A 23324-nucleotide genomic window follows, 5' to 3' on the forward strand; every position below is an offset into this window, starting at 1 on the left:
GAATTGAAGAAGGAGAAAAACCTTCTTAATTGTCAATTTGAAAAAAAATTGCGAAAGATCCACCAACTTGAAGAAGAGCTAAAAATCATCAAGCAGTCTCTAAAGCAGAGCCAGAATTTTGCTGAAGAGATGAAAAGTGAGTTGCGTATTTGAATTTACAGAAAGAACTCTTGTTGGACGAACTGGCTTGAAGTGCAGGTTTATATGAGACTGCAGAACTGAAAGTTAACAATGTCTATGAGTACATGGTTTCTGACAGCCTCAGGTGATCTTAAAAAAATCCTTTATCCAGTGTAATAACTTGAGGATAATGCTTTGAAATATAATGAAAGTTCAAAATAGTAAAAGTAAATAGTAAAATTTCATCTAGAAAATTGTCAGTAGAATTGCCAAGATTGACTGTCTTTACTGCAGTGTCCCTAAAACTAAATATTTTATATTTAGCTGCATCATTTATTTGAATAAATCAAACATTTTATGATGTTTTCTGTTACAGATAAGAATATATTTCAGGAAGCAGAATTAAAATTACTAGAAGAGAAATTTAAAAAGCAGGATAACTCCCTTTATTTGGAGAAGCTGAAATTATCTTTAGCTGACATGGAAAATCAGCAAGCTTCTACTCAAGACCTGCTCAAGGAAAAAGAAAATTATATTAAAGAACAAAAGTTTAAAATAAGTAAAATGGAGGAAGAATCAAGAGCTTTTCAGAGGATCCTTGGATTCAAGGAGAGAGAATGTGAAGAATTAAAAAAAGAGGCTACTGCTTTTTCTCAATGGAAAAATGAAAGTGATCATCTTATAAATAAACTTAAATCTGAAAAAGAAGGCATGCTGACTCATATTAATGACTTGGAGAGTTCCCTCCAAAGTGAACAAATCAAAAATAATGAACATAKTCAGAAACTCAGAATAATGGATACTGAAAAAGAAAGTAATAGTGTAGAGATTAAAGAACTTAGAGACATGCTAGAACGTAAAAGTGCACAATTAGAAGCACAGGAAAACGCTTATGATGAACTTCAAAAGAAAGCAGAATTTTCTGATAAAAATTACTTGAAAGAAATAGAAATTATGTCCTGTAAAATACTGCAGCTCACCAACCAATTAGGTGAACTAGAAGAAAAGTTACAATTAGCAGCAAGTGAAGGACTGCAAAGGGATCAATGTTACCATGGTCTGCTTGGTGAACATGAGAAAATCTGTTGTCATGTAAAAGCAAAGGGTACTTCAGAAATGACAGAAGATGGAGAAGTTCTACAAAACAATCGGGATAAAACTGTTTTAGGTGATAAACAACTCACAGTGAATAACTCCATCACTGAGGATCACAGATGTGCAAAAGCTGTTCTAGGAACAGAAAAAAACAAGGATCTGACCATCTTACAAGATCAGGTCTCTTCTCTTGAGATTTCATTGGTGGCTCAAAAGCAGCTGAATTCAGAACAAAAGAAGCAGTATGAAGACTTACTGCAAATCAAGGATGAAACAGAAAAAAGGTTAGTTAACGTAGAAAAGATGCATGAAAGCTTTGTGACAGAAACTAAACAGCATATTAGTAATTTGCAGGTGGATGTTTCAGCACGTCAGGATTTTGTCGAAAAAACATTAGCTATTCTTGAGGAAAAGGACATGCAACTGCAAACATTGAATGAAAAATTAGAAAATGGGCAAGCAGAGATTCAGGATTTAAAGATCAATAATAAATTGCTTGAGGATTCAGTAAGACAGCTAAAGCTCATGTCTGAAACATGGAGTTCAGAGAAAAAAGACATGTCTTCAATGATTTGCACATATAACAAAGAAATTGAGGAACTTACTGAAGAAAATGCAGCCCTCAGGGATTTAAGCAGAGCTTTAGAGCAAGAACAAATAACTTTACTTGAAGCAAATAAAAATATTTCTAATAGTTTAAAGGAAAGAGAAGAAATCATTTCTGAAATGTCTAGAAAACAGAGAGAGGAAAGAGAACATATTGAAGCAAGATCTGAAGAAACTGAAAAGGAGCTTACTGTTCTGCAAGCAAAGTACAAATTGATGGAAGAAAAAAATGTGAACATGATGTGCATTATAAGAGAGCAGACAAATGAATTTGAGGAGAAGAAAGCAGAATTAGAACAAGGGAAACAGGTATTTAGTGAGAATAAAGATATCTTATGTAAACTAATAGCCTCGGAAGAAAAAAAAAAGAATTTGATTCAAGAACTTCAGCAACTACAGTCAGAATTTTCCCATATCCAAAATGTACCTTCTGTTGAACTCGACTGTTTAAGACAGGAAATGTTAAATGTCAGGGCAACACAGAATGAAATGCAAAAGCAATATGATACCTTATTTCAAGAGAAGGAGCAATTGGTCACGAGACTAGAAGGGAAAAGTGAACCTGTAATGTGTGACTTCAGTTATGAAAGGAGACTCAATTCTGAACAATTGAGGAAGCCCATGGAAGAAAAGGACACTCAGCTAAATAAATGCCAACTTAAACTCGAGCTTCTTCAAATGGATTTTGAGGACAGAGAACTCTCTGTAGAAAACTACAGGTTACAAGTGCTGCAATTGGAGACTGCTTTAAAAATAATGGAAGTAGAACTTGAGAAAAGTAAGAGGGAAAAAGAGAGAATGCAGCRAGAACTCTTGTCTGTTAAAGATTTGAAAACTTCAGATTCTCAGCTTACAGGGTTAGATGAAGATGGCCACTCATTGGAGTATAATTATGGTACTGTTACCCAGAATTGTGATAGAAGAGGGATGAATGAAAGTTATTCATTGGTCTTCCCTGAGCTGACCTCAGGAGAAAATTATCATGACCARCTGGCATCATCTTTGCAGGTGACAATAAGCAAACTGAATGAGCTGGAGAAAATGTGTGAAAGATTGCAGACTGAAAACCTAGTATTAACCTCTGCATTTAATGACTCAAAAACTGATGGCATCACAGTTATTAATAAAATGGCTGAAGAGGAAGAGAAAATAATGAATGCAGATAAAAATTTAAAAGATGAAAAAGCTATTTTTCCTGATGAACTTATGGATCAGAGTGATAATAGTGATAGGGGAATATATTTCAATAATAAGCAAGTACCCTTCATATTTAAAGAATGCAGTACTGGACACAGTTCTGATTATGAAGACCTAAAATTGTCCAGCAAAGAAGTTAAAATGCACTTTGCTGAAATAAAAGAGAAGTTTTTCTCTTTACAGAATGAGCATAAAGTATTATATGAACAACACTGCACTATGAGCTCAAAAATATCTGAGCTACAGTCCTGTATTGAAACACTGAAGGCAGAAAATTCTTCATTGTCAACAAGTCTGAGCAATGTTAATATAGATTCAGTGAGAGTGCCACTCTCTTCTAGACAAAAGGATGGACAGTTGGAATTAGTCGAAACTAAGTCTACTATTTCTTTTTCAGATCTTTGTGAAAGCCCCTCTTTTATAGAATTAAGTCAAGCTGATAATTCTTTTAACAATGGTACATACAAATGGCCAGAGGAAATTATTCGGCTGAGTAGTTCAGAAGAAGTAATTCCAGAAGGTACAGGAAAAGTTTTAGTGGAAAATTCTCATAATGATCCCACCCTGGACTCTGCTAAAGAGCAAAAGACCATTACCCCTAGAAAATCTAACCTCGAGAGCAGAGTTGAAGAACTTCAAATGCTGTGTCAGACATATGAGAAGTCCATCAAGGTGCTTGAAGACCAATTTCACCTTCAGGAAGACAGGAAAAAGGAAGAAATACAAGAGCTGAAACAAATTATACTTTCTGAAAGAAAAGAAATAGATCATCTCAAGCAGCAAAATATATCTGACAAGGAAGAATGGCAGCAGAAACTGAGTAACCTGAGTATGGAAATGGAGTGCAAACTGGCAGCAGAGAGGAAACAAACTGAAAATCTGTCTTTGGAGCTAGAAGCAGCAAGATTCCAACTACAAGTCCTTGATTTGAGTTCTCGTTCACTGCTGTGTGCTGATATTGAAACTGTAAGTAATTGCTCTCATGCAAATCAGTTTTACGTTAATTCTTTGCTCTGTAGTAAAGCCAAACATGGATATTACCCATTTGAAATGAATTTTTTTTTAAACTTTGTCACAGATAAGCAGTGCAGTTCTTTAGAGAAAGAAAAAAATCCCATCCTTGATATCTGTCCTATGCATCATAGGGAGCACTGGAAATAGCAAATGATGAAAAAAATAACAGGCGTGGCCTACCGGAGTCATGTAATGCTCTTTTCTGCTTGTATGAATTCTAGTTTTGGCCATTAGATCTTCTGCAAGTGGCTTCCAGTGCAATGTTAACAGAGACTCAGAAATGATAATTTAACCTGGCTCTGAGTCATAGCAACCGAAGCTGTCCATTTTGGCTGACTGTGCAACACTGAGAAACTGCTCCTTGCAGAGAAGAAAATCTTTCATGCATATGTGTTGCTCAGAATTCACTTACAATATCCACACTGATACATAGGACACTTAAAAAAAAAAAAAAAGAAGAAAAGGAAATAGCTTCTTATACTACATAGCTGTAGCTCTTTTAAGATTAAGTATCCAATACAGATCATTCAGTTCCTGCCTTCAGTCCCAGTTCTTTTTTGGAGACTTAGATTTCTGAGTCATTCATTTTTATTGTCTCAAATGACAGCATGAGGCAGCACTCAGTGTAAGTCCAGCTCTTACAAACAGTGGTAATTGAAAAAGGGATTCTTTGAGGATTTGGGCTTGTCTCCCTTGAAGATTCTCTGCTGTCTAATAAGAGGTGAGCAATAAACATTTCCCTCATTAGTGGTAATAACAGTTTGTCACTTTGTCACAGGGACAGCTATTTTTCCCAAATTTGGAGGCATGTGATATCTTTGCACTTAGTCTTTCAGTAAATTTGGCTGAAATTTCTCCCCAGTATCTTTAAAACTTTTGGGGCAAGGATGCATACATGCATAAATAACTGTAAATTATTTCCATGGGAAAGCAGATTACAAAGTTGAGAAGGATACTGTCCATTTATTTTGCATAAAAAGAGGAGCTTTACTACTTTGAAAATATCTTTTAAAATTCATTCTAAGTTTTTTTGTTTGTGTGTTTTGTTATTTACTGATTCTTAACTGTTGCAGAACACTCAACAAGAAAACAACAGCTTTTATGAGTTGAGAGTGCCTAATGAAAACACAGCACAGAAAAATGACAAACCTGAACTAAGCCCCTTTGAGAAAATGGCTATAGGAGTGAAATCTGTRAGTGAAAATGTAACTGAGACCATTGAAGGAAGATTTCTGGAAGACTGTACTGAGAAGTTGTGTGGAGAACAAGAATGTAGAAATGTGTTGGAAGAAATCGCTGACTGTTCGGACTGTGTCAGTGTATTGTCGTTTTCCAACAGTAGTAGTTTTTTGAGTGCAGGGGATTTTTTTGAAAATCAAATAAGCACTGAAAGTCTTCAGGAAGAAACAAAACAGCAAACTGCTGAAAATCTGAATTTAATCTATGAGACAGAGGAAAGCAGTAAAAATGTTGATTTATCAATGAAAGTCAAGGAATTAAACTTGCAGTTGGACTTTCAGCATACACAGTTAACTCCTAAGAGTTCAGCTTTTGCAGAACTAGAAGAAACTGCTGTAGTGCTTAAAAAAATAAACTGTGACATAAAAGAAAAACTGGAACCAGCTTCTGTCAATAAGCAGCAATTATCTCTTAGAGTAATGTCTTTAGAAAAAGAACTTGACAGTGTAAAGTCTGAGCTGGAAATATATAAAGTTAGATTGTCTAATGTAACAGAAACAGAGACACTGGATGATGTAGAAATGACCAACAAAGACTGGCATGAACGATTTATTGAAGCTGAAAATGAACTGAGGAGGACAAAATCTGAGAAAGTAAATATTGAGAACCATGCCTTGTCCATAGAGAATGATTTTGAAATGCTTCAGACAAAATATCAGCAGTTAGAAAGGGACAGAGAAGTTAAACTGAAAACTATTTGTAGCCTTCAAGAACATCTTGTTGCAGTCACAACTGAGAGAAATCATATTGGTCAAGAACTAAATATTTTGTCTGAAAATAAAAAAGAATTGGATAAAATGTATCAGAAACTACAAGAGGAATTAAAAGAGCTAGAGTCAAATAAAATGAATTCTACTGAATTCATTAAAAGGTTAGAGGATGAAGTGATGACGAAAACAAATCTGTTTGAGATTGTAAAATCTGATGTAAATCAGTTATCAAAAGAAAAAGATCTTCTTCTGCAAAAGTTGCAAAATTTGGAAAAGGATGTAGAGTCTTTCACCTTAGAAAGAGAAAAGTTCCAAAACCAAGCAGCAGATTTGAACAAGGAAAAAGAGCTGGTTGTAAGAGAATCTGAAATGATGCAGAGTAAATTAAGTGCTTTAGAAATGGAAAATTCCAAGCTCTCCGAATCTTTGGAAGGCTTGTTAATTGAAAAAGGCGAACTTGCTGCCAAATTAAACTCAGCACAACAAGAAGTACATCAAATGAGATACGGAATTGAGAAGCTGAAAGTAAAAATTGAATCTGATGAGAAGAAAAAACATCACATTGCTGAAAAGCTGAAAGAAAGTGAAAGGAAAGCTGATTCTCTTCTGGACAAAATTGAGAAGCTTGAAAGAGAATTGCAGATGTCAGAAGAAAATCTAGAAGATGCATTTGTTCAATCAGAGACTGCTAAAGCAGAAGCAGAAACATTAAAAATTGAGATGGAAGAGATGGCTGACAAGTTGAAATGTTTAGAATTAGAAATTGATGTCCTCAGCTCACAAAAAGAGTGTTTGGCTAAAGATTTAAAGGAAAAGCAAGAAAGAATCCTTGAACTAGAGTCTTCAAATTTGGCTACAGTAAAAATATTAGAAGAAAAGGTGCAAATCAAGGGTGAGTTTGAAAATGCTGTAATATTGCTGAAGTCTGAACTCAAAGATATAAATGAAAAATTAGAATTTTCCTGCAAGGAGCAAGCCATTGCTAGAGCAAAAGAAAAAGACTTAATTAATCAGGTAGCTCATCTCGAACAAGATAGAACAATATTATTACAACAATGCCAGGAAATAAAAAGTGAAAATATCAAATTGGATCATGCAAAAGAAATACTTGTTGCACAGTTTATGGATTGTAAGCAAAAACTGGATGAAAAGATTCAAGAAAACGGTGCTCTTCAAAAGCAAGTGAAAGATACAGAGCAGCTCTCTTTGCAGTTGACACATATGGAATGTGAGCATGAATGTTGGCACCAGGAAAAACAAGGGCTGCAGAATTTGATCACTGAATTGAAGCTGAAGGTGCAACATTTTTCTAATAATGAAACTTTTCAGGATATCCTGAATTCTCTAAAAATATCTTATAAGGACCTTGAGAAGGAACTGGAATCTACACTTTCTGAAAAATCCACTTTGTATAAAAAGGTAATACCATTTCCGTTGTTGTAATGTTCCCTTTTTAGGAGTGAGGATAAAATGTCCTCTGGGCTTACCACTTCCTTAATAAATTATATCTTAAAATAACTTTAATCTGAGATCTTTACAGTAAGTATCCTATTTTTAAAATGCTATTTTCAATGCAATTAGGAGTTTGTTTCAAAGTTACAGAGCTGGAAAGCACTCACAAGGATGTTTTGTGTAGGATGAATGGAAAGGTTGCTTGAAAGTGGGGACAGAACTTTAAGTAACAGAGTATAGTGCAGGATACCTTCCTCTTTCCTGTAGAAGAAAAAGAGGAAAGACAAATTAGTAACAAGTGAATGAGTTTTTATACTAAGAAGAAGCAGTTAGGGAGCTCATCAGGAAGTGAAATATCAATTGAACACTTGCCATGAGAAAATAGCATTAATCTGTTGTGGCCCTTGCTTGGGCTTGGACCAGTTATCAGAATAAGATAACCCTTCTTAAAATCTGCATGTTGCATATAAAAATATTTAGAGGTCACACCTTCTTTTTAAAAAAAATAATTATGGAAAATTTAATTTCAGGTAAATGAACTGACTGAAAGTTGTACCGAGTTGGAAGTCAAACTAAGTAACACTGAACAGAAGATTTCTGAATTACAGGAAGAATTTACCATGGAAAGGAACAAGCTGGCTGAACAAATACAACTTCTTCAAGAACAGTCAGAAAACAACAAAGTTAGTTACTGCATGAGTAATTGATATTTCTGTGTTCAAGGCCAGATTCTCAACTATTGTAAATGTGTGGAGATCAACAGAGCTGTACTAATGTACAATATCTGAGGTTCTCACTTCCGAGTTTCAGAAAATTTAATATTCTGTCTGAGATAGAATGATGATTAGTAAATCCTTTTTTCCTCTTAGCTTCTACTGAAATGCTGATTTCTTGAGGAGTAGAGGCCGCAGGTCCTCTAGAAAGCTTTTAGTGACAAGAATTCTTCTCTACTGCAGGCATTCCATCCTCATGCTGAGGATACTGGATAAAAATGTAATATTTCTCAAGTTCTTTTTAAAAAGTAAACTTTCATGAAAAAGTCAAGAAAAAATTATGACTTTTTAAGTTGTTTATATTTAGTTCTCTCTCTGTTGTCTTACCATCTAGATGTCTTGTTTATTTGTGTAAAATACTACGTGTTTAAATCAGTTTAAGTGAGCTTCTTACCTGCTAATGTTACTTACAAAAATTTCTAACCATGTCCTTGTTTCTGTTGCAGCATTGAGGATTTTGAGTGGGAAAAGAAACAAGATTTCTGCAACGTTCAGAAATTCTATACAGAAATATATATATTTTTTTTGCCCAGCTGTTCAAAATGTACAGTCATAAAAGTGGATAGAAACAAAAATGCTTAGAAGGTTTCATCATCTTTAAGGTTGTAAGAGAAGTGGCTCTTAATCTCTGAAATCACTCTCAGAGGAAACAAACATACATTCAGAAAGATAAATTTTGGGTTTAGCAGTGTGGTATGGTTTAACAGTGTTGGCAAGCTTACACTCAGCATATCCCTCACATTAAAATGTTTATTTTTAGGAGACCCATCTTTGTATCCTGCCCTGCTTTTTTGTGTTCAGCTGTGATTATGGTCTATTTATCCACTGTTAAATGCATTTTTCTTACCGAGCTGGTTTTTTGCATTCAAAGATGTTTCAGATGTAGAGTCAAACAGTTTAATAGGTAAACTAATTCTCCATTTATAAAATTCTAAATACCAAAGAATGTGCTATTTCTGTTTATAGATTCAGCTGCATCTGACTATGTCAGAAAAAAATGAACTGAGTAAGAGTTTGGGCATGATTCAGAAAGAGTTACAAGAAAAAGAGAGTGAAATAGTAAGAGAAATATCAGAATATCAAGACAAACTTCATCAAGCAGAGAAAGATCACCAGGCTGCTCTGACGGAGGTAAACCGAAAGGTAAATCAGACAATGGGACAGATGGTGCTGTGCATCTCTATCTCAATTTTTAATGTTTATGTATTTTATAAAACTTTTGCAGATAAAATTGCAAGGGAAACTATCTTTGGTATCAATATTTCTAAAATATAAAGACTGACTGAGTTCTGAAATAAATTCATCTTTTACTATTAGCTATATGGAAAAGGTGAATTTACTTCAGAACTCAGTCAGTGTTAAGTACATATAGTTTTACTAGGACTATACACATGAAGAAGAAAGAGCAACAGTATATTTCAATAAGCAGTTCCTAGTCAAGGAAAAGGCTAGTTAAGTGGGAATGGTGAGGAAAGATTAACCACTAAAGAATATAAGGTCAAATATGTTTGAAATGCATTTACTTCAGCCATAATCTTCTACAGAAAAGTTGTATGTCTCTATGAATATGTACTGGGACCAGGAGGACATAGATAAGCAATTTGCTATAATTATATCTTAATAATTTTCATTCCTATGAATTTAAAGTATATATTAAAGTATAAAATAATATATAATAATATATAATATATATTATAATATATAAGTATATATTAAAGTATATAGGCAATGTGCCCTTGTGGCCAAGAAGGCTGATGGTATCCTGGGGTGCATTAGGAACAGTGTTGCCAGCAGGTCGAGGGAGGTGATTCTCCCCCTCTACTCAGCCCTGGTGAGGCCACATCTGGAGTACTGCSTCCAGTTCTGGGCTCYCCAGTACAAGAGAGACATGGCACTGCTGGAGCAAGTCCAGCAGAGGACTATGAAGATGATTAGGGACTGGAGCATCTCCCCTATGAGGAAGGGCTGAGAGAGCTGGGCCTGTTTAGCCTGGAGAAGAGAAGGCTGAGGGGGGATCTTATCAATGTCTACAAATATCTAAAGGGAGGGTGTCAAGAGGATGGGGCCAGACTTTTCAGTGGTGCCCAGCGACAGGACGTGAGGCAACGGGCACAAACTGAAACACAGGAAGTTCCATCTGAATATGAGGAAAAACTTCTTTACTGTGAGGGTGACAGAGCACTGGAACAGGTTGCCCAGAGAGGTTGTGGAGTCTCCTTCTCTGGAGATATTCAAAACACGCCTGGATGCAATCCTGTGCAACGTGCTCTAGGTGACCCTGCTTGAGCAGGGGGGTTGGACTTRGACAATCTCCAGAGGTGTCTTCCAACCTCAACCATTTTGTGATTCTGTGATTTAAAAGCAAGTTACAGTAAAACATAAGGCCTTTCTAATGGTAGAATTCTTAGAGGCAAGATTCTGGTACACTAAATGTACCAGGCAGTTGTAAGGCAGTTACTTAAGGCAGTTACTCCTCAAAGCATATGAAGCAAATTTGCTATGGAATTCCTGTAGGCTGTAATATGATCTTAAGTATATCTTCAAAATTTAATTCTTTGTCCTTTTTTAGTATCACAGTAATTAGGCACGTTTTCTTTCTCTAGAATGAAGTAGAAATTCAGGCTTGTCAAGATAAAATGAATTCATTGGAGCACTTTATCAGTTCACAAAAAGTGGAAATTGAGCATTTGAAGTCAAATAAAGAGGAATTAAATAATTTTCTTAAAGAAGCTAATCAGACCTTAGGAGAACTCCAAAAAATTAAGGTAAGAAAAATTCATACAATTATTGCTAATTATATCAGATACAAGGTACAGTGCAGCAAAATAAATGCAGGATTGGGAACCAGTGCTCCAAAGCTTTTGTTTGACTTTGCATTGGCCTTTGTTTCACTAGTGAAAATGTAGAGCATGCAGAAAACACCGTTACTATTGATCTACATTAGAAAAATTCTGTTATGCATACCATGACCAAGATCACCTATAATTGGTTTATGTGATACTAAACACAGTAGTCTAGTGTCTACACTGAATATTGCAACTTCATTATAATGTCGTTAGAATGCACTCAAAATGACTTTGCAGTGCCTGTGTTTTCTTTTTGTAAATTACTTTGAAGATGAAAGAYACCATGTTCTGTCTCTAGCATTAGTCTTGATACTTGACTTCTGAGTCTCGAGAGTTTATCAATTCCATCTTATATAGAATTCTCATCAAAATTATTAACTAGTGCAATTCTCTATTTGTCAAAAGTTTTCTCATTGATGATAGAATATGAGCTTTGCATACTGTGAACAACTGATAGCTCAGAACAACTGACGTGTGCTCTAGTAGCAGAGGTGAAGCTTAACTGTCCATATAACTGGATTTCTGTTTATTAATTTTCTGTACATTTTTCTCATCTATGTTTTTTGTCCTGCTTCTGTCTGTGATTGATTGCTAGCTCCAATTCTGTGCTCTCACTTTGGGAATAAGTGCCTCTCTAAAAGCACTCTTGAAGAAACATAATAGTTTCAATATACTGTCAAGTAAACTTTGAATTGCAATACATTCACCTGGCACATCCGAAGTTCTTTATTCCATCGTGCTCTACATTGTGGTGTTATATTATTCTCTGTAATATCAACAGTCCAATGATGTGTGCCAGGGACAGAACACAGTACCCACAGTACTGCAGACACAGAAGGCAGGGCTTCCAGCTGTGCTCGCCCTGTGGTATTTGCACACAGGTTGGCACCAGACCTGGCAAGCAGGGAGCAGCCCCCAATAGTGGTAGTGGATAGAAAGGAATGATCTGCTGCTGCTCAGAAGAGTATTTTTATGCTGCTATTTAGAGTTCAGAGCAGGCCTGGGTTATCTTGCCTCTGCAGTACTAAGATGCATTAGGGACATAAGGACTAGTGAGTCTCAGACTAGGAGAGAATACTTTAAAATTTAGAGTATTGCTTTGAAATTTGTTACCTGGAAAGCAGTGCTTTCCTGTGCCATGTCCACGAAGTGGTAACAGGTAGAAAAGGGACTGCTGTGTCAGACCTCACAGAGCTCTCTCAAGGGTAGGATGCTAGTTTTGACATCAGTAATCTGAATATTCATAATTTGCTGTAGAGAATAAAAGTCTCTCTATTGGTATTTGAATTCTTGTTTTTCTCTGCTAAGTTAATCTACATGTAKATACCTTTCTAGAAAGATGACTTTAATGTTTCTCCAGGTAAGAGGCTGCTAAAATTAAGTCGAACAGAAACAAGCAAATAAGTATACATTACAATTGTGGTCTACAATTAATATTGCATAACAGTTACAGTTCCATCTGACAGTGTAATGCTTAGATGGAAGAATTATGTTTCCAGTGTTATAACTACATCTTTTATTTTGTAGGCTGACAATATTAACAGTATAGTTGAACTAAAGAAAGAAAATGAATTTGCTCGTAGTAAAGTGCAGCTGTGGATGAAATCCTGTAAACAGATGGAACAGGAAAAGGAAATGTTGCAGAAACAAATAGTGGAACGTGATGAGCTATTAAAGAAGAAAAATCTAAGTATGTCAAAGTATAAGAAAAAATGTAATTGAATCTTGATTCAGTTATAGTGGTTGTCACTGTAACTGAATCTTAATGCTTTCTTAAGAATACATTATTTTGTAAAAATTTTTTTCCTAAAATGTACATTTGAGCATGCAGCTCTAAAACAGAGGAGAAAGATTCTTAACTGGTATGAAAAAGTGCAACTACAAATATGTGTCAGTCAGACCTTTTGAGAATCTAATGCAACTTCTTCTTAAATATCAGAGGCTGCTCTAGGTTATGAATATATATATTTTAATGTTACATTTTTGTGGCTAAAAGTGACTTTAGGAAGAAGTGGAATTTTTTATAACAACAAAGGTTTGTGTACTTTTTTTTATCATGTTCCCTCAAGATCTGTGTGATTCTCATGCTTTGCTGTTTCTTTTGTGGGTCATCTCATGAGACAAAATGCACTGTCCAGGAGGTCTGTTAATATATTGTAAAATAAAGTTAAGGATACAAAGCTGAGCATTCAGAAGTTAAAAAATGACAGAGAAAATGTTTGCCTGTGCACTGGTCAATAGCTCTTTCCAAATTTTGTATGATTGTTTCCTATTCAATAAATATATTATTATAGAACATGAGGAAAWACTTTTTCACTGTGAGGGTGACAGAGCACTGGAACAGGYTGCCCAGAGAGGTTGTGGAGTCTCCTTCTCTGGAGATATTCAAAACCCRYCTGGAYGCAATCCTGTGCAAYGTGCTCTAGGTGACCCTGCTTGAGCAGGGGGGTTGGACTAGCTGATCTCCAGAGGTCCCTTCCAACCTCAGCGATTCTGTGATTCTGTGATAGGTAACATACTACTGATTTTGACATTACCTCTTTTTTATTTATTTATTATGGTTGCACAGTTGTAGAACATATATAATTAATTAACACTTGTTTGATCCTTGCATTATAAATTCCTGTATATACATCTTCTTTTAAATAACTTATATCAGTAATGATAACTTTGCTTTAAAGGTGCTGATGAGAATGCTATCACAGAAGAAACTAGGTTAAAACTGGAAGAATTACAGGAATCTGTAGAAGTGAAAACCAGAGAGGCAGATGAGAACTTGGAGAAATACTGCTCTCTAATTGTTAAATATTATAAGCTAGAAGAAGCAAATGAGATGTTAAAAACACAAGTYACTCTGTTGAGTGGTCAGCTGAAACAGCCAACAAGTGATGCGGTGAGCGGTCCTTTGCTGAATTCAGATAACTTGGTACCTGTTAATGATCAGTCAGTCAAGGGGATGAAGTCAGATGAAGATACTACTAAGCTTTCAAGTAAAAGGCAGAGATATGAAGACACCAGGAAAGCCAATGGAGAACCAAGATCCCCTATGCCAGAGGCTTTATCAAAAAAGAAAAGGAAGGATGATCTCTATCAAAATTTGCTTGCACAGGAGAACATGGACTATGAGGTAGCTGGACTTCCAGAAGTGGTGAAAAAAGGTATTTATAATTTTTTTTATAAAGGAGAATGTTTTCTGAGCATAGAGTTTTTTTATTTCTTTGTTTTGCTGGATTAGTTTTACTCTAAGTCAATTTTTGACTCTGCAAACATTTGTGGTGACAAAGATGGGAGCAGGCACTGGGAGTGAGCGCGTTCCCCTCTTCCCACGGTAGTGTCAGTTTAGGCCAATTTAGTGTTTGTGGAACTGTGCTGGTAGTTTTTTGTGATACATTTACATTGGTTTAGTCAGTATCATTTTRCAAAGATACAAATGGTATTGGCAGTCACAACTTTGTGGTTTCTTGTGATGTATGCATTAGACACTAAAGCACACGATATGTAACAGCAACAAAGTTGGTTGCTAGATCAAGACTTGCTCTAGTCATTTAAAAATATTCTTTGAACTAGTAATCGAAACTTAAAGGAGAACAGCTATGGAGCAGATTTACTCTTAAAAAGTCAAAAGATAGGAATACTAAAATACTGTGCTGTGTACTGTGCTGTGATGGAGTCACATTTGTTCCTTTCCTAGTCCTGCAGTTTCTTCAATATTATTCCTTACTAGTTCAAAGAGGAAGTTAATAGTATATCCACATCTTCATGAAAGTTCAGTTTTATTCTGCTATTAATGCAGTGAAATTAGGTAGCCTGGTATTCCATAGAAGGATTCACTGAAGCAAAAAGTCATCGAGAAGGTTGCACAGATCAGGGCTTGAACAGTATACTGTATGTTCAAATGCCCATTAAGTGACCCTTTGTAATAAATAAAACTGCAGTTATTCAGGGACCAGCCGTGGAGGTGCTGAATCTCCTCAACTTTAATGATCATTCCCAGAAGTCAGGATTTTTTAGCTTACACACTGTTTGCATTTCCTTTTCTTATCACCGTTAATTCTTTTCTGGAAATTTATCTATTCTGAGGACTTACTTGCTAGTTAATGTTTGAGATCTAGGCTGAATATAGAGATAGTAGATTCTAAACCAGTTAGTATACTTCTACACAGAGAAAAATATGAAAATCAAAAATATCATGTCACGGAATTGTGCTCTGATTGAATTGTAGTAAAAAAGTAGATATATTTTTAAATGGAAATTATTCTCCAGATAATTGTGTACCTTTAAAGAAAAAAAAAACAAACAAAAACTTTTACTTGAAAAACTTTGGTATAGAATTACTGTTGTACTCTGTCTCTATTGTCTTTGAGTATGCATATGAATTTTGAAATACWCAAGATCTGCACAATAATCTTTTTGATCCATTTTCTTCAATAGAGTAAATTATTTATTTTAATGAGCTATTTTTAATCCCTGTCTTGAAAACAAAAGAAGAGATATGCTTATTTGAGAAACAGTGTAATTTAGTGAGCTCTTTTTAATAGAAGCTGTTTATTTTTCAGGGTTTGCTGATATTCCTGCTGAAAAGGTTAGCCCTTATATTTTACGTAGAACAACCCTAAATCTAAGGACAGATCCTCGTCTGGCTTCCCAAAGCGAGAAATTGTTTTTGCCTACACAAGATGTAAAAGAAAGCAGATCAGATTATCTTGGTGAGCTCTCTCATCCAACAGCTGGTGGCAGCAAATCACAAAAGGTGACTTTTAAAAAAATTATCTGTGTATGAAAACCATAAGGAAATGTACTATATGATTCATCTTGCCAAGTAGGTTTGAGGATATATCATCGTTCTTTAAATTTCTCAGAAATACAGTGAAGGTGAGATCATAAATACTGAATAACTAAAAATAGCAGAGGTCTGGACTACACTAGGAACCTAAAAATTGTTCCTGTGATGTAATCTGTGACTTCACAGTGTAACCCATTTGGAAATGTAAATGAAATACAGGTAGATTTTAAAATTGATGTAATTGATATTAAAGAGCAAATATTCTTTATACTGCAGTTTCTTAGGTTTTAGAAACTGTAAAAAGCAAGAAAGAAACCTCTGGAAATCAAAGTTGAGGCCAAAATTTTTCTACTAACAACTTTTCATGGAATTCCAGATTCTAAATGTTTACATTTACAGATATTTGAGAGGCCATTGAACATCTAAATTGGGAACATTTAGATGGTGAAGGACTAGACTTTAATGTTGGTGTTTACCAGATTTTGAGGCTAAAATAAAATAATATATCAAACAAATAAATAATATAATTATAAATAAATAAAATAAATACTGCTGAATTTTGAAGGTTTTGAAGGCTGATTTTTATTAAAAAAGGTTGGTTAATGAAGCTTGTGTTAACTTTGCAAGTGTCTTCAGTCACAGGACACACTGCTGAATATTTCACAGTACTTCAGAACAAGACACTCTTTCTAAGCTAATGCAAATACTTCCCAGACTATACAAAGCTTCTCCAACTTCAGGATAGAAATAAACCTTTTGTTGTCTGATATCTTTTCCAAAGTTGTTATCCACATTGTTTAAAGTTGAGCAATAAGATTTTGAGAGTGCTTATTATATACTGATACTTCTTTACARGAGGGTTGCCAGGGGTTGCCAGTTTGCCAGGTTCCACAAAAGCATTCCTTTGGTGATCAGTGGAGTCTACCACAGAGCCAAAAGAGAAGCCATAAAGTAACAGAGTACTACTTTTGTCATTTTGGTTGTTTTTAATGAAATATTTGGGGTCAGCACACGAAGTATGCTCTTGATTGTCAACAAGATCCACATAGTTTCATGGATCTATAGATTTGGAGGCCAGAGAGCACAATTTAATGACCAGTTGGATCACAGCCCATAATTTTTGAGATATAGCACTAGGAAATCCATATTTTAAAGTGATACTGAATCCACTACATCCATGCATGTTGTTTCAAGGGTTAATTATCCCAACTTGTCAAAATTTGCTGCTTCTTACAGACAGTGATTGGAGATCTGTGTTTTATTACTGTTTCATTAAGTGGTGCCTATAAATTTTATTTACACTCATTTATATATGTTTTGCTGTAACTTTAGAAACAAATGGAGCATGTTACTTGTAAAGAAACTCAGCAGTGGAAAAAGGAAGCCTTAGCCACAAAAAGTTACTAAGTAATCATCTGTCAGCATGCTACAGGCTTATTGTAGGCTCTCAATGACCATAATCAAGGTTACAGCAAATAACAAGTAGTCGGTAATAAATTGTTTTTAATACAACTGGGGGAGGGATTTCCCAAATAGTTTTTCTCTTTGCCTAAGCTGGTATTGTCTAGGCCTAAGAACAGGCTGCTCCTTACCTTCAACTATAAACTATATTCACTAAAGGAGAATATAGTAGAAATAAAGGTTTCAGGGCTGTTTTTTCCCCCAACTGTAAATATGCAGAAGTCTTCAGTTCCAGGAATTTGGGCCCTTCTTCTCTTTTGGACATTACTGAATATGGCTGTTTGTTTTATTTCAAGAAGACGTACATCTGAGAATCTTCAGAGGAACTGTTTATAGTATTGTTTCATCGTTTGTTGAAACCATCAAAACATGTTGTTTCATGCTTTATATTAAAACAGTATATTGTGTGTCTTATTTTAAAAGTAAAATAAGCCTTGTTTCCTTCTCTTCCCTGACAGCTACTTATATGTACTTCATTTAAGACAGCCAGTTTCAAATTGTTGAAAAATTTTCAAGATGTTTAAAATGTGCCCTCCGTCATTTTCTTATGCAAATTTATTCTCTTTTGTATGTGATCTGTAGAATTAAAATTGAGTGCTTTGACTGCACATCAGTTAAAATGGGAAAGCAGTGGTTTCTGCCCAGTTGTCAGCAAAAAAGTGACAACTATGTTTTATGTTTGCAAAATATGTACAGGGCATTTCATAATGAAGTAGCAAAATTAAATGAAAATCTCAATATGCAATACCTAATATGTTAGTAAGAAGACTAAGAGTACTGTCTGTTCCTGGTTTAGCTTTTTCCTGCTCCTAGCAAATAGCTTGCCAAATGTGTAGCATATATTCAATCTTATTCTGTGCCCAAAACACTGATTTAAAGTCTCACTGTATTGTATAATCAAAGTGATAAATGTCTTCAAAATACTTTGTTTTTAATTTTTATGTATAGGTTTTTGCAAATTCACAACACTAGGTCTTTTGCAGCAAGTCTTTTGACCTACTGCAGAAAGCTAACAAGGTTTTCCATTACCAGCTAACCAACAAGATGTTTGTGTTTGTGTTACAGGTAAATGATGAGCAGCAGTCCCAAGGAGGAACAGCTCTTCCAGTAAAGAAGTCTACTTCAAGATCACCACTTTGCACATATAAGCAATGCACAAAAACTGTTTCTGATAATACTAGTGAGAGTCAAATGGTGCACAAAGCCAAAAATTCCCTAAATGCAGAAACACTACCTGAGCAACATGAACAAGAAAACTGTAAGGTGCAGTAAATACATGCGGACTTAATCTCAACTCAAAATAACTGACGGTCAAAAACTGGCTTCTCAAATAAATATCAAAACAATATAGTGGGCACCATTTTCTCTTATCAAATGATTAACAGTATATTGGTTCTGCAAATCTTCTTGAATATTTACTAATCACTAAAACTTGTGGAATGATAATTAAGGAACAGRTAGGTAATATAATTAATTTTCTGTAGAATTGTCTCTAAATAATTCTTCAAAAATGTGTTGAAAAATTGAACCAGGAGAAAAAGTAAACTACACATTGCATTGTTGCCATCCCTTCTGTGTACAGATATTGCATTACATTTCCAAAATAAATGATTCTCAATTTGCTGCACAAAAGATGATCTACAGATGGAAAATGAAATTTACCTGTGTATCTGTAAAAATATTAGGCAAACACTATTGGATGATAGAAAAACTAGGCACCAACTTTATCTGTAACTGTAAAAACAAATATATAACCAGATATAAATTGCATCCAGTGTACAGGTATAGTGCACTCTGTCTTGATGTCCTTTCTTTCCAGATGGAATAACATTGTGCAAAGAGGGAGGAGACCTGGTCCACACTAATCCAGAGAGGACCATTGTTTTTCCCTGAAACTAAGCATCTATCAATCCATCTCTTGGTACTTCCTGGTATGCACTCCCTTTGGGCATAGCTTAAGGTCTTACAGCTTTAATCTTTACCTCTTCAAAATGGCCCTTGGTGAACTAGTAATCTCCAGCAAACTGGGGCTGGCAACCAGGATACCTGGCTGGAAACTACACCATAACAAACAGTGCTAGCTATACCAGTAATGGCTCTTTGCTGAGTGTCTACAGGAAGTCTTCTCCTTCACCCTGACAATTCTTGGCCTCAAACTTGTCACTTTATATGAAATTCATTGCAGATAACTGATTTACAACTGCTATAACAAGAGTAAATATGTTAGAGAAATGGTCAGGTGTCAAGAAAATTCTGGGTATGAAGTCTTGAGTTAGCCCCTTTTCATCCAAAAAAAATCCTATTTGAGATCCCAAAAGAAAGTAGAGGTAAGAGTGACTCACCTGGAAATGGCATCTAAAATTATGGTATCATCAGTATAAATAAATAACTCTGTCTTGTTCGTGGTTGTGCACTTGAATTTAGGATGATTCATTACAAATAAGCTCACCATGACAAGCTTGTGCGTGTTCATTTAAAAGGTCTAACTGGGCTTGCTCAGTGGCCCAGAGATATTCTACGTGAGAGAAAAGGGTTACATCAACTAAATTAGCTGTTATCCAACTAAACAGAAACTACTTTTCCAATAACTCATATGGSTCATGCTCTCCTACCCCAGCCAGGTATTAGAAAAATCAAGCTCCTGTACATGAGCAGCAGTGCCCTAAGACTTCAAGTTGCACTGCAGAGAGAGGCATTTTCATGTTACTTTTGTGTCAGAAGATCTAGTTTCCCCTTTCAACAGAAGTGGATAACATTTTTTACTCCTCGAAAGAGATTTCTTAGTTTAAGTGAAAGAAAATGATTTTATTCTAAGTTAAGCTTTTAAAGTCCAACAAGTATCTCCCTAATGACACAAAGATAATATTATAGTCAAAATTCAGTCAGTTTTACACTCAGTAGAGTGGTTTTCTCTATTACATATATGCACACCTTGCCCATTCCATTTGAACACAGTTTATGAGAACAGCAAATTAATCTGCTCATTGGTCAGATCTTTAAAGACATTCAGCTTTTGTCCCAAATGAGTCTAACAGAATAACACAAACTAAAGTATTTCATATAGTTAAAATGAACAAAAACCTTGTACACAAGCTGTGTTTCAGGACTACATGTGTCTATGGTTGGGGTCAGGTCAATAGATCTTGTGACTTTTTCTAATGCTTCTCTAGTTGTTTGCTCACTAAAGTATTAGGTAATTAAAACAATCCTTGTGGCACTATGCCTGGAGACATCTTCCAGGAAAACTGAAGGAGACCCATCTTAAATATTGCATCTTGATTGCCCTGTCTTCTGCCAGTATACCAACAAATCTGCTCACAGAAGTTAAATATTTCAGATAGGGTTTTGTGTCTTCAAATTATTTGGGGATCCCGTGTGAAATTGTAGCAATTTAAAAAAAATAATTTTAAAGCAACTCTTTTGATGGAAGTATGAATGTGAAAGCATATTGGTAATAGATGATAGAAATAATACAGAAGTGTTTTATTTATCCCCAAACTTTGTTTTTCTTTTTTAATATGATGCCTTGAAAAGTGTCCCACTTGGAGAAAAGTCTGAAAAAGTATCTTTAGAAATCCATCTGATCTTAACCAGAAAAAACTGAAACAACTGTATTGTAATAAAGTAAATAAATATCACCACTACAAGAAATGATTGAGACTACAGTAATTATATATTTTCCTACTTTGCCATGTTTGTATTTCATAAGGATTTAGATTTTGGTAAGTGAAACATAAATTTTGAAAGATCAAAATACCTATTTATTATTTTCAGTTACTCGTATGTACTGTAGTACTATCTAATCTTAGTTTCTGGTATACCAGTTAATAAAGATAAGATATTCAAGAAATCTTAAATTACATAGGTTAATACCTAAATGACTTGAAAATGGGACTTTGCAAACCAGTGAGACTTGGGGTTACAATTCATTTAGGTTTCTGAAAACTGTATCTAAAACTTAATTTCCAACCTATCAGTAAATCAAGTGTGTGGCAGGATAACATAAAAATGTCTAATCAGAATTCACAGTAGGAAGATTGCAAAGAAAGCGTTTCGTCAGTGTCAGCTATCAGTAGCAAATGAGAGGATACTTGCATCTGGCTTTTTATTTTAATGTGTGAAAATCCCTGTAAAAATGCCATTTTTGGTGCTCTGGTATTGTCCTTAGCATGTTAACCTGCTTGTTGCCATAGTGATACTATGTTATGGCACAGGAAGATGCATTTCTTCCTCATTTGCCCGTTTGCCCAAGTTTTACATTGTAATTGGTGTTTATATAATCTAGTTTGCTGTCCTAACTAATTTTGAATGCTCTCTGAAATGCGAAAAATGGTAGGCTAAAAGCATGTTGCAGCAATGCTGGTATCATTTTGTCACATGCTGTTACAGCTGATGGGAAGGTCTAGTTGATTTGTGATGTTCAGCTCTTTCTTCAGGCTTTGAACTATCCTTCTCATTTTTACCTAGTAATGAAAGAAAAACATAAAACGAAATTTTTTTGGCTGCTGCTCTTCTGGGATTATTATTAAGAACAAAGGTTTAAATTGATCTCTTATACTTCAGAATTTAAAATGTTCCCAGGTCAGATCCTGCCCTGACTTCTGCAGCTCACTCAACCGCTGCAATGAATAGGATTCCCCAGGCCTCAAATGGGCTGCGCAGGAGCAATATGGCAGTGGCAGGCCTGAGTCAGCCCTGCACTTCCCATGGCGTAGCTACAGTCTAATCAACTACTATTTGGGCAGAGTGTATACAAATTTTTTTCAAAAAAAAAAAAGTCCCTCAGTAGGACTAAATGCCATTTACTGGACCTCAGTCTGTGCTGCTTTCTGAGGAGTGAGCGCTCAGAGGGGGCCCTACATTGCACTGTACTTGCACTGTTGGGTCCAGCACTGCTGTCACTAATGCTTGTTGGCTCCCGGCAAGCTCGCTCTGAGGAGCTTGCCAGTCCAGGAATGACTGGCGACAGGGAAGGATGGAGCTGAAAGAAGAAACACGTTCTCACTATCCTGCTTAATATACTGATGTGCCCTACAATTGATGTTAATTAATATACTTTAAATAGAAGAATAAAAATACCAGGTGCAGCTGTTGCAAATCCAAATCTGTCTAGTCTCAGACATGCATGTAATCTTATACTACCCTAAAACCTAGATGGTAATGCCAGAGAGAAGTGCTACGTACATCTAACAGGGATTTTTTTGTACTATACATTGCAAATGAGTTCCTTTTACGCATGGAAACAAAGCTGAACAACAGAAACACTCCGTACAACAGAGAAAGTAGTATCACTCCATAGTGCAGATGCCACCTCTTTTTGGTGGGAACACTCCACATTTGTCCCAGAAGTGGTTTCAGCTGCCTGATCTTTGCTCCTGCTGTTTGGGACTTCAGCTGTCTAATCTTTAAAATGGCTCCACTTCCCTCTGCTTTTAACACCTTGTCCTAAATAGCCACAAATTACATTATGACTACCAATAATTTTCTGCAAAAAACAGTAGTTTCAAAACAGCTGTCTAAACTTTCTAAAGATGTTGACAAATGAATACTTAGTAGACTACTATGAAAGTGGATTCCAATAGCAATATTTTAATATTTTAAAATCTTCGTAAAATCTAAGCAATGTTGTGGATTTGCATAAAATATGGACTGTTAAATCTGTAATTCCAAGTGATAGGAGATATGTGTATCGTCTCTGTATGTATGCATGTGCATATTCTCATATGCATATATGCACACCCAAGTGCTTATTTCAATGTATATAGTTCAGAAACTATTATAGAACTTAGAAAAACAGGATGTGGCTGTAAAATAGCTACATCTGTTCAGGTTTTTGCATTGCTTTGTTTGTCTTCCTGGAAGCTTTTTTAACAACAGAAAAATCATGATCTGTATTCACAATTCAGCTATTCAAACACTTAGGTGAATGGACTGATGATTGATGGGTGCACAGAAAAATCACCTTTCAATATTTTCCTTTTCTGCTATCATGCTTCATAAATTAAGTAGATGAAAGCTTAGTGAGAAT

The 23324-nt window shown here is 35.3% G+C and overlaps 2 protein-coding genes across 2 annotated transcripts in view; one reads left to right on the top strand and one right to left on the bottom strand.

Moving 5' to 3' along the window:
- The window catches only part of CENPF (centromere protein F), a 43480-nt gene extending 23497 nt beyond the window's left edge, over positions 1-19983 (top strand). The window contains exons 12-21 of the mRNA XM_026088867.1: positions 1-136; positions 497-3984; positions 5106-7400; positions 7964-8116; positions 9173-9349; positions 10810-10971; positions 12580-12742; positions 13734-14210; positions 15609-15802; positions 18362-19983. Coding sequence (XP_025944652.1) covers positions 1-136; positions 497-3984; positions 5106-7400; positions 7964-8116; positions 9173-9349; positions 10810-10971; positions 12580-12742; positions 13734-14210; positions 15609-15802; positions 18362-18568 — 7452 coding nt within the window. The 3' untranslated portion in view covers positions 18569-19983. The remainder of the gene's footprint in view (positions 137-496; positions 3985-5105; positions 7401-7963; positions 8117-9172; positions 9350-10809; positions 10972-12579; positions 12743-13733; positions 14211-15608; positions 15803-18361) is intronic.
- A 1304-nt stretch (positions 19984-21287) lies between these two features.
- Positions 21288-23324, bottom strand: part of LOC112977001 (spermatogenesis-associated protein 7-like) — a 40599-nt gene continuing 38562 nt past the window's right edge. Inside the window, exon 11 of the mRNA XM_026088828.1 lies at positions 21288-21759. Within this exon, the coding sequence (XP_025944613.1) occupies positions 21670-21759 (90 nt within the window). The 3' untranslated portion in view covers positions 21288-21669. The remainder of the gene's footprint in view (positions 21760-23324) is intronic.

The sequence above is a fragment of the Apteryx rowi genome, unplaced genomic scaffold, assembly GCF_003343035.1.
Source record: "Apteryx rowi isolate R43461 unplaced genomic scaffold, aptRow1 scaffold_79, whole genome shotgun sequence".
NCBI classification, from domain to species: domain Eukaryota; kingdom Metazoa; phylum Chordata; class Aves; order Apterygiformes; family Apterygidae; genus Apteryx; species Apteryx rowi.